Source organism: Lycorma delicatula, chromosome 4, assembly GCF_047948215.1.
Source record: "Lycorma delicatula isolate Av1 chromosome 4, ASM4794821v1, whole genome shotgun sequence".
Lineage (NCBI taxonomy): Eukaryota > Metazoa > Arthropoda > Insecta > Hemiptera > Fulgoridae > Lycorma > Lycorma delicatula.
In genome coordinates, this window is record NC_134458.1 from 13,521,692 (window position 1) to 13,533,780 (window position 12,089).

At 29.6% G+C, this 12,089-nt stretch overlaps 1 protein-coding gene across 2 annotated transcripts in view; it reads right to left on the bottom strand.

Moving 5' to 3' along the window:
- The window catches only part of Syt7 (Synaptotagmin 7), a 401,588-nt gene that overhangs the window by 38,889 nt on the left and 350,610 nt on the right, over positions 1–12,089 (bottom strand). For both annotated transcript variants that reach the window (XM_075362357.1, XM_075362356.1), the window contains exons 7-9: positions 10,661–10,770; positions 5,798–5,966; positions 3,932–4,144 (exon numbers count right to left, since the gene is read on the bottom strand). In XM_075362357.1, the coding sequence (XP_075218472.1) occupies positions 3,932–4,144; positions 5,798–5,966; positions 10,661–10,770 (492 nt within the window). The remainder of the gene's footprint in view (positions 1–3,931; positions 4,145–5,797; positions 5,967–10,660; positions 10,771–12,089) is intronic.

The window sequence follows — 12,089 nt, forward strand, 5'->3', positions numbered from 1 at the left end:
AAAGCAAGATCTGAACGGATGAAGAAATACTGGGCAGCTCGAAAGAGTAAAATAACACGCTTTTCTCAGAAAAGATCCAACTAAAATTGACTTAAGTGGTCCCATGTTGGCCGTAAAAGCATAATAATAATAAATAATTAAGAAGTTTCTCAATATTTTAAAGAGTCATAACTAAAAATCTGATTGTGATGAAGAAAAACTGACATTTTAGGATTTATCATAAAAAATACATTCAATTTGCCTACTTTCATCTCAGTTTCAAATTATTTTTTGTTTCTTTGACCTGTGTAATTGACGAAAATTCCTGTTGGATGATCACCATTGGTCTGCCATTTTATTTTTCTATAAGAGGGATCTAAATCTTGTGCTTACAGTCAGTAAAGCCATGGAGGTATTTATCTTGTAGAAATGGCTAATGTATTAGTAAAGCAATTCCATGTTATGTCACTAACTCATGATACTGTATTCTGGTTGGTCTGAAGAAGGTACCAAGGTGTTCATATAATAAAGTAGCCAAAAGATTGTTATTAAATTTTTATAGTTAATACGGTTAGGAAAGGCCCATATATTTTCAGCATATCTTAATAGTAAGATTTCTCTTCTATGGTGTAAGGCATTACACCGGCTTCAGACATTAAACTAATCACCAGGCTTGTATGGAAAGCGCTTGTGGCATATCTGATCCCGTTGTTACGTATGACATCTAACTTTCTCAGATGTGACTTTCTAGTGGATGAATATGCAATAATGTGTGGATGAATATGTAATCAACCTTCAATTGAACCAATACTTTATATAATTACAGTAATGATTTTTCTAAGCCTCAAATGATGTTCGATAAACATTTAATAATGTTTAGGGCTTTCTTGCATCTAACACTCAAATCCTGTATGTGTAAACCTCAAGTAAGGAATTTATGTAATAACAGATCTAAACAGTGTACATTATCTTTGTGCTGAATAGGATGGTCAAAACAGAATTATGGTGAGCAGTTCTCTTCCTACAGAAGTGTACACATGTTTTCTCTAGTGAAAATTTGAATCTGTTATTCTTTGCAACTTCATTAAGGGCATTTATCATTTGTTGCAGTTTATACTTTACCATAATTGTATTGTTACTAGCATATGTGACTGCCAGATTATCCATGTAAATGCTTTTGCTGATATCTCCTGGAATGACTAATATCAATTTTTTGATGGTGATTGAGCCTTGTGGTATGCTATTTTCCAATCTTTTTTCTGATAAGTACTTATTATAAACCTGTACTTGAAAAGTACGATCGTTCATGTAGTTGCCAAGTAATACCAGTAGATTGCTGCAAATGCCCCATTCATGTAGTTAAGCATTATTCCATGATGCCAAGTCACTTCAAAAGCCTTCTGCAGATCAAAGAAGACCCTGACACAATGTTTCCTAGTGATGAAACTGTTGTAAATTGTATTTTCTAAATTGATAATTTGGTCAGTAGTTGAATATTTGACTCAGTATCAATACATATTCCCAGAACATCCATTAAACTCAAGAAGCCAGCCATTCCGGGGTGGAATGATGAAATAAGTGAAGCGATTAAAAGAAAGAAAAATGCATACAATGCTTTTAAGAAACATTCAACATCTGAAAATCTAATTGCCTTTAAAAAAAACATGGCTTACGCCAAAAGACTTATGACAAGATAAAAAAAAAAAAAATCCTGGCAACAATGTGTCATTGATTAGCACAAATTCAGGTACTATCGATTAGCAGGTAATGTTGAAATCCACCTGATATTGGGATAAAAGACCTTCTCTTTCTAAAATCCAAATGAGTTGATTATTTATCATTTTTCAATGACTTTTTATAGCATATGTCAAGGAGATTATGAGGTAGCTATCGGGAGCATTCAGATATTTACTTTTTTTGGAATAGGAACAATATATGCTTTCTTCCACTGCTGCAATACATTCCATCCTATCACATCTTATTATATATTTCTAGCAATTTAAGTTTTGCAGTGGGACGTAGCTGTCTGTTCATGACATAATTTATTTTGTCTGGACCAGATGCTGTATTGCTGGTTTTCTCCAATGCTTTCACAAGTTTCCCTATTTTGAAAGGTACATTGTATGAAAAATTTACTTTGATACCAAAATTGAAATGACCCTCAAGCTATGTTTTTTTTATATTTTAAAACATTTGTCACAATTAGCCATTCTACTGGTGCCTTTGAATTTACTGGCTAATAATTCAGCACTTCATTTGGTGAATCCACTAGTTCATTATCAGATTGAAAGTAAGTTATGGGTGTAAAATTTGTACACCCACAGATGGTCTTTACTTTCTTCCAAACGTCTGCCGCAGTCATATTTCCACCAATAGATGACATGTATTGTTGCCAGGACTGTTTTTCTGAATCTGTCACAAGTCCTTTGGCATATGTGTGCTTTTTTAAAGGCAATCTGATTTTCAGATGTTGAACATTTCTTAAAAGTGTTGCATGCTTTTTTCTTTCTTTTAATCGCTTCACTTATTTCATCATTTCACTATGGAACGAGTAGCTTCTTGAGTTTAACAGATGTTCTGGGAATACATCTTGATGCCATTTTCAAATGTACATGATCTGCAGGTAACTGAAAAATCCAGTCCGCATAATGACCTGAAGGTGGAAGTCAGGTTAAATGAACGATCACATTTCTGAAGAAAATACTCGGAGCCCCATTAGCCAGTATGCATGTTATACTTATGTACAGCTATTACCGCTCGGGCATGGAATATAGATGGTATGTTCTGGATGTGGGGTTTATCTACCTCAGGGCATTATTATTATCATTATTATATTGAAATTATAGACTAGTTAGTTTTTTAATAACCTAGTCAGTCTGGCTTTTCCCTAACCCACGGTTAGTAAGTCTATTTTCCAATTATAATAACAATAGTGTAACATACTATAAATTACATTTATTCATTTTAAAAAATTCTTTAGTTTCTAACGATTGTCCTGAGAGAAAAACAATTAATTTAAGGCAAGTGATCTGTGTCTGTTTTAAGTTATTTATTACATAGTTTTACAAATAATTACTTGATTTAAAAAAGCCTACTTTTCATGTTTTTGATGTGCCTTGCTTCAGCCCTGATGCTCTAGTATTAGGGAGGATGACAAGCATCATTGCAATTTTAAATAAAAACAATTATTGTTGAAAATACTGATTAACTGTTAAAATACATTTTATTTTAGTGCTATTTTGAGTATTCTGCTGTATTATTAATAAACTTTGGTTTAAAATAATTGTAACAGGATAATAATAATGTAAATGGGAAAGGTACATTAGATACAGTTGGAAGAGAAGAAAGTAATTATGAACTGATTGACTCTATCATATGCTCTAGACAGATATTGACAACAAGTATATTAAGATACTTTTGATCTAAACTGATTTCATTTGGTAAAATCAGTTTTTATTAATTTAAAATTACAGTTTTATATATAACACAGGTATTTGACTGGTAAATGTTACCTTTAAAACTTATCACAAATGTCATTGATATGTTGTATCTTATTACATTATAAATTGTTATTGGAGATTCCACGTGTAGTTTATTTCATTATTTTAGCACCTGCAAATAATAGTATGCCTTTTGTAATTAGCCATGGTAATCAGTAATGGTCTACGGTTTAATAATAATATGTTGTGACCCAAAACAATATTATATTTGTCTACAATGATAAAACCACGAATTTTAATTGATTTTATGATTGCTTTTTTGTGAATGTGTTTCTAAATTTTGACAGGTTGTTTTCTGTTCATTCATTATTACTTTATAAGGTTATGGGATACATTTTATTACTGAGAGACTTCATGATTTTTAAGCAATATTAATTATCTTTCTATAAAAAACCAGTAAAGAAATAAAATATTAATATCTGTATATATATAAATTAAAAATAACTACATACCTGCCAGAAGGATACGACCAATAAGTTCATTTCGACCGATATTATCAAAGTCCATAACCATTACATCAAGAGAGCATTCTCTGATTTTTTCCCATGGAACATTGAAGCTGAATGTCTCATTGAAGACTGGATTCAATGTACATTTAAAAATGGGTGTTTTACGCTTTTCAATGCGCTTCTCACCAAACTGAAGCCAAACTTTTACATATGGATCTGTGAAAGGTAGAACGTACATTATTAATGTTCAGTGAAATTAGTTAAACTCATTAATGATAATATAAGTTTATTGAGTATATAAAATGAACATTATAAGTTATAAAAAAAGTAACTTACTAAAGATGAAGACTTATACAACACACATTGCAAAATTGTGTACAAACTCACAAACTCTCACTAATAAGACATAAATATTCAGTATATCAATAAATAAACTCATAAAAATATTTCATTAACTCTTCTCTGCAGAATCAATTAAAACTGCAGCAGCATCAATTAAAACAACTCGGTTATGACAACAGATTTCAATTTTTCTTTTTGTACTGAATAATGCTAGGTATCATTTAAACAGTCTGTATTTATTTTGTCTTTCATATGATTAATGAACATTCAGGTTTTAAATTCTTTTTTTGAAGGAAATATACTGCTTATGTATACACTTTATTTCTTACGACTGATGTTTTAGTATGTTTTCTTTTTTGATTGTTGGTTTTTGTTGATATCAGATATGCATGCAGAGAATGAATGGTTTGTTTTTTACTTTTTATAGTTTTACACTGGAAACATGTAAAAAATATAATTATCTCTATGGTAGCTGTAAAAATTGTATCTTATCAGGTATTCAGTTTTAAAATATAAGTTATATTCTATATCAGTTATGGGCACAGAACTGTGATAAATCTTGAATTACTATACTTTTGAATTATATACAAGATGTGAGATGGGCTGAATGAGCAAATCAAGGACCACACTATGAAGAACCATTTTGGATAATTAGTTTTAAAAAAAAACAATAGATAAATGTTAAACATTATAGAAAACAGTTTTAAACACTTTTAAAAACAAAAAAGATTATTAGATAATTGCCAGCATTAGATATGCAAGCATTTTTAACATACAAAATAATTTTTTTAAGTGTTTTATTATGCTTGGTAAGCAAAGAAAAATGCCCTGGGTTATATCTGTATTAGCTTGCGTTGTGATAAATTATTTGTCTGCAGTAATTACTCAGAAAGGCTTAAATATAAAGTAATAAGCACTTAAACTCAGCTACTGATTTTTGATGATACTTGTTTTAGTTACTTTAAAGAAGTATGATAATATGCATATAACAAAGTCTTTTAATTGTTTTAAATTATTTCTGATATATAGCCACATTCAAATGTAATTTTTCAGTTATTTCAAAAAGAAATGTTGATAACAGTTAAGAAGCAAAAAGATTTATATATCACAACTTTTGATTTCCTATGAAAAGGACAATAATATGTTGAAATTCTTCAAAGTAGTACAGTGGTAGAAGTCAGTTTATAAGAAATACTTTTTATCTGCTCTAAATAAGAATGAATATTAATATCGCTTTTTAATAACTAAAAAACATATACTAGTTAATTACTAGTTGTTAAATAATTTACAACATTGGAATAATTAAAAAAGTGATGACTTAAAAAAAAATAATTTTTATATTTCTGTACATAAACATGCATACAGCAAACAAAACATCTTCATAATAATTAAATGAAACAATAACATAAATAAATTTATAAGTTTTTAATCACTTAAAATTAAGTAAATCATCTTATTTAACTATCATCATAATTGACTGATGTTGTATAATTAGAGTACAAGTTGATGTTATAAAAATGCTCTTACCAGACTTTCCATTGATGTCTTTGGCTTTCAAGTTTCGAGCTTTAAGTAAAGTTAATGTTAAAATACTATTGCTGGGGTGGTAACACAAAGAAGTTAACAACTCCCCACATTTATCTTTTGCTGGAGGTTTTAAAGCCTTCCAAAACGATGGTTTCTCTGATAAATCCACCTGTAAAAGATAAGTAAAATTCACTTAAAATATTAAAAAAGTAAATATTTTTAATAATTATTTTGGGTAATGCAAATAATAAAACAATAAAGTAATTAAAAAAATTACAGCTTGAAAACAGCTGACAAAAGTGAAAATTATGCATCTTCTTCTTATGTTAATAAAGAACAGCTATGATCCTAGTGAATTGTTCTTTATTTTGAAGCATCCTCAGGAAAAGTTTAGATGTCCATGTTTGTGCAATCTTTTATGTTCTTTGATTAGCCACATTTTCTGCATCCTGGTCTTGTTATCCCCCTGTTTTTCCTTCGGTAATGAGCCTAATGAATTCATATTTTGATTTTAACTTTTCTCAGTATCCACATTTCAAAGATTTTCGACCAATCATGGACTTCACTCATAGGATCCATGTTTCTGTGCACTAGAGCAGTATAGAGTAAATGTGTATCTGAATGAAGTAACATTGTGTATGAAGTGAAAATATAGTACATATTAGTGGGTTCTTTGTACTGAAAATAAAAACCTGTATTAAGCTGTCATTATTGTTTGGTATTTATGAATGATAGGTTTATGTACTCTTCTGATTCATTGAAAGTAGAAATAAGAATAAAATTAACATGCACACACACACACACACACACACACACACACACACACACACACACACACACATTTAAATGGACAGACACATGTGTGTCTGTCCATTTAAATGTTCATTGCACAATTAACTTTATTTATTGCACAAGTAACTTTTATTTTTTTGAGAGAATTTCTTTTTAGAGTATGGATGTCTTTGCAGCTCAGAAAGTAGCGAAGGATGTCTGTTAAACACAGACATCCTGAGCTTTATTTCTAGTAACGGTTTGGAATTTTGTTGAATAGCATGACAAAATGTGATAGCGTAACTTTAAAACATTAAATAACTTCCCACGTTCAAATTAATGACACCTGTCTTAAAAAGGTATTGCTAATAATGTCGCTGCTGGAAACTCCACTGAGATAGGTGTCCATAATTATCTCTTAAAGACCTTTGGAAAAATTCTTACATTAATTTGAAAGTGAGTAATAATAATAATAATAATTTTAAAATATAGCAATTTTTCATTTTCAAGTCACCAATGCAAAACAGCTGGATGTTAAGGAAAGAGTAGTGTAAAAATATAAAACTTTCAGATGCTTATTTGTGTATATATATATATATATATATATATATATATATATATATATATATATATATATACATTAATATATATTTATGTCGGAATATAAAGGTATATTTTAAAAGAAAACTAAAGCAAGTAAAAGGTTTTGTTGAAGATATTGTAAGAATAAAATCAAAATATTAAAATAAAATCTTCTATTTTTTTAAGCCAAGTTAATATAAATCTAAAGAGTGAAGAAATGGAATAAAAAATTCATTGAAATTGATTTGTAATGTTGAATCTTCTATAATTTATGACTAAAGAAAGAAGAATATTATTATTCATTTAAAAATAAAATTTTAATCACTTAAAATGTATGAATGTATGTATATATGTACTGTGAAGGTGTTGGTGAGGAAAAACGTTACAAATAATGTAAGTGGTGAGTATAATAATGTTTGATCAATATAATCTATTTGCATTTTGTTGCTATGATGCATTTCAATAGATTTTTTATTAATCTTTGATAAATGTAATGACTTCACTTCCACATGGTAGGTAACGAATTCAGAAATATTAACAATTTGAAAATTTATAAAAAGGATAAAATGTCATGTAAAAGCAGCAAATCAGATGTGATTTCAATATCAAATTTAGTATCAGGTGATGAATATCTTAAAACTGGATACAATCAAGCAAGAAAAAGTTTAAAACTAATACTGTGAAAAGTTTTCAAATTCAGAATATGATTCAAATGCCAAAGAGGTTGTTATGCTTGGTTCAGTGCATTATGTCTCTAATTGTTGAGTTAATTTCAAATTAAAATACCAAGCGACTCATTTATTTCCCATACATCCATTAGCTTTTTTATAAGAAACTGCTCAAGATCTGTTAAAAAGTATTCTTGTTTAGTTCCTGTTTATTAAAATTACATCACTCTTAAGTTATAATGTTTTGTTTTCTTTGGTAGCACAAAGAAATTTTGAAAAACCTAAATTTTTCCTCCCTTCAGCAAACAAAAGTAACTTTTATATAAGAGAAATGATAAACAAAATGTGATCTATATACAAAAAATAAACATAATATATTTGAAATAAAACTGTATAAAAAATGTAATAAATGGTTATGGGAAAAAGCATTCTTATTGCAACAAAAATAATATTTTTTTTCAACTTTTTTCTTATAACAAAAAAGTGGTTCAGGTCTAAATATTATTAAATACTCATTATATTTCAGTATAATTTTATGGAAAAGAAGTAAATATAATTATCATAAGGTTTTAATAACCATAAATTGAATTTGGTACAATTATATATCATGAAATAATTTTTATTTCATAAATAAGATTCAATGGTTTTAATAAGCTAGTTAATAAAACAAGTTTCTTTGAAACCTTCATACAGAAAATTGGTATCGTTTCTATTTAAATCAATAGCCAAAGGAATGACTAATACAGCAAGAAATATATCATAATTATTTATTCTTATACTTTTGTCTTTAAAAAAAATAATTAGTTCTTAAATATTTTAGTTATATGATAGACATTAAAAGAAAAATTATTAATAATACACTGGAACTTTGATGAAACTGTTCTGTATGGTATATTCTTGAATCAAGAGGTTGATGAGTTGTAAATCTGACAACTTTCATGAATGTTTAATGTTAAGTTATGATGAAAAAATGGGTAACAAGGTATATGATCTGAGGCACCATATACTGATTAAGCTAATTACATGATTGAGTGTTGAGACTACTGTAGGCATTTCATGAATGGTATTGTAAACATCTGTAATATTAATATTATATCTGTAATGTTGTCTTACTATCTATATTAACTTACATCTGAAATAGTGCTGGTTGGTTAAACATTAGTTATTGTTTTTATCCATCTAATGAATTTCTAGACTACTTTACATTGTTATCAATTAATATTAACATATTAATATTAATGATGTAAAACATTTAAACTTTAAGTTATGTACTAGTGGTATGTGTATAACTGGCATTGACAACAGAAAAATTGTGAACCCTACTACCATTCCATCTGAATTCATCTATAAGCATAATAATATTATTTGATGATTTAATATTATTAAATCATAATATTATTATGATTTAACATAATTGTAATATTTGAATGAGTGAGCATAGCAAGTTAGGCAGAATTCGTGTTTGTAATGATAACTTATTAATGTAAAGTTTCTCCACCACTATTGATGACAATCTATTTTTGACATTAACCACAATTTCTAGTTTGCATGTGTGACTACACTTCACTCTTTACATTTTAATTCATTTTCAAACCCAAAACTGGTGGCTGAGGTCATTCTTCTACTACTGAAGAGCATTATGATTTTCTCAATAAGCCATAAAATAATTAATCTTAATGTCTTTTCGATAAACATTATAGTTTTCCTCCTGAACACTTGATTTACAAAATTTTTAAAAATACAATTAAAAAGAACTTGGGTGTAAAGTGAAAGTACCTTGTTGATAGTCAATGATATCTGGCATGTCTGGAAATACTGATTACGATAATGCTAGTACAGGAAGATTATTTTCAGCACTAGCTAAATCTTTCATCAGTTAAAACTGAAATTTTGTTTTGTATTTTACTTTAATTTTCACTTTGTTATTCAATTTCATTGTAGAATCGAATTCATTAAATTAGTTAAAAATGAATGAGGTGTACTGCTTCTAGTTATTTAGCTGCATTAGATTACAGGAAAAAATTTTACAACTTTTCCTGAAAGGAAAATTTATGAATATAAACTGCAAAAGTTTAACACAGGGAGATCTGGAAAGTAGCAGATTGCAACAAACAAGGTTAATAAAATGGACAAACTTTTATCCAGGAAGTGCACCAAACCTCTTGTTAAGAGAAATTCTCCAACAGTCATCAATTTAAAATAACCTAATTAAATCAAATTTAATTCATCAATTTAAAATAACAATGTACAGGCATTAATTCTTTTCTAAAATTTGAAAAATTAAAATATTTTACAATTAGTTATTAGAAACGTATGAGAGAAAAATTTTTAAATTTCTCTACAGTAAGTAATCTTAAAAATATTGAATATTGCATGAGTTCTCTATTTTTTATAATGGGATTGTGTAATATGATTGGTCTCATTCTAATGCCAATTTTTTTATTCTCAGAGTTGTAACAGATGTCCATGATGCTGGCTTTTCAGCTTAATTATTAATAAATGTTTGTATGTAGATTTGTTTCTTTCTTCTTGACCTCTCAAGAGATATTGCAGTGTTTTTTTAATTATAATTTATTGGGTATTTTTTGTTCTTTATTTATAAATTATTTTATATTTTGTTTAAATCTTTTAGAATGTACTATATTACATATGTACAGTCTGTTTTTATTGCAATAAGATTTTATATTTGTTTTATTTTATTTTGTAAGTCTGATGGCGGTGTAATCATAATTTTTATTGTCAATGGCAGTAATTGGACCTAATTTTAGTCTATTTTGAATGACTAATGAATAAATAAACAATATTCTACTGCATTATTCTAAATAAATGTAAATTAATTCACCTGACATAAAGGCAGAAACACTTCACCAATTGAATCATCACGAGAAAATCTGTCGTAATCAAACACATGAAGGTGAAGAACTCGACTCTGAAGCTTTTGAATAGGAAAGCCTGCAAATGAATGAAAACAAAAGGATAATATGAATGGAAATAAAAAAAAATTCAAAAAAACAAAAAAAATTACAAAAATATATTTGATTACATATAAAAAATGATTTTTTAAAAAAGCTTTTATTTAACTGATACTAATAAAAAAAGAAACAAATTAGAAAAAAAAGTAAGCTGAAGGAAGAGTAGGAGAAGTAGAAGAAGAATAAGATGAAAGAAGATAGAATTTCTCTGGCCGCCTCAACGTGGGACCTCCCAGCGGATACCAACATCCCCGCCGGAGCAGCAGGCCTGGCCGACCTGCTGAGGGAGCCGCTGAACGTGGAAGCTACCTTCCTGCTTCAGCTCGCTGGGCTTCAATCGCCCTGGTTGGCGGACTCAGCAGCAGGAGCCGGCCCAGCGTAGGATCTCTCGAGGAAAACCGCCTCAGCAAAAGACGACCGACGCCAATCCGTAACTGCGAGGCTCTGGGGGTCACCACTACCACACGCCATAGTGGGGATCCAACTGCCGCTGAGAGGAAGCCCGGTCTGATTTCAATGGACGAGCCGCAACTCCCCGACTACAGCCAGGTCGACTTCGCCGGAGACCAGCTTCTGGATCCAACAGCTCTTCTCAGAGCTAATGTAAAAAAACGGCCCTTGTCAGGGGTATCATAAGATTATAAATTACAACGAACCATCGAAGCCAATTGATAACGACAACAACAGCCTTTCTCAGGGTTACCATAAGGTTATAAGGTGCCATGTCGAAGCCATTCGGCGATAACCTTAATACAGCCTATATCTTTGAGATTCCATGGCATCTTGGTTAGTGTTTCTCATTTCCTGCAGACACATGATGAGAATTTTGTGTTGGTCCATTAGGCAGTTATTACTTTTAGTTCATCCATCTGCATGAGCAAGTTTACTTGGTGTGTGGAAATGTGGGTGATTTGGTTCAGTTTGATTTTGGACTTTGTATTTTTCTTGTTAGTGTGTATAGTGTTGGGGCATTCCAATGCTTCCGATTGCATGTTATCTTTTAAGTGGCAGTCCATGGTATCTGAATGCTTTCTTCTCTGAACTCTGGTGTTGCTTGGTTCAGTTGGTGGAGTATTCCTTACAAGACCTTTCATGATTGACTGACAAGGAGTCGGTCACCTGTGGTGAGACTAGGTCCCAAGTTACAACTGTAAATATGATCTAGTGATTGCATCTATATAAATTTCATATAAATATACATGTGTATGTATATATAAATTTTATTAATAGAAACCGATTAATTTAAGGTAATAAAATTAAGGTAACATATCTTATCTTAATATTCTGTACTAGGTGGTT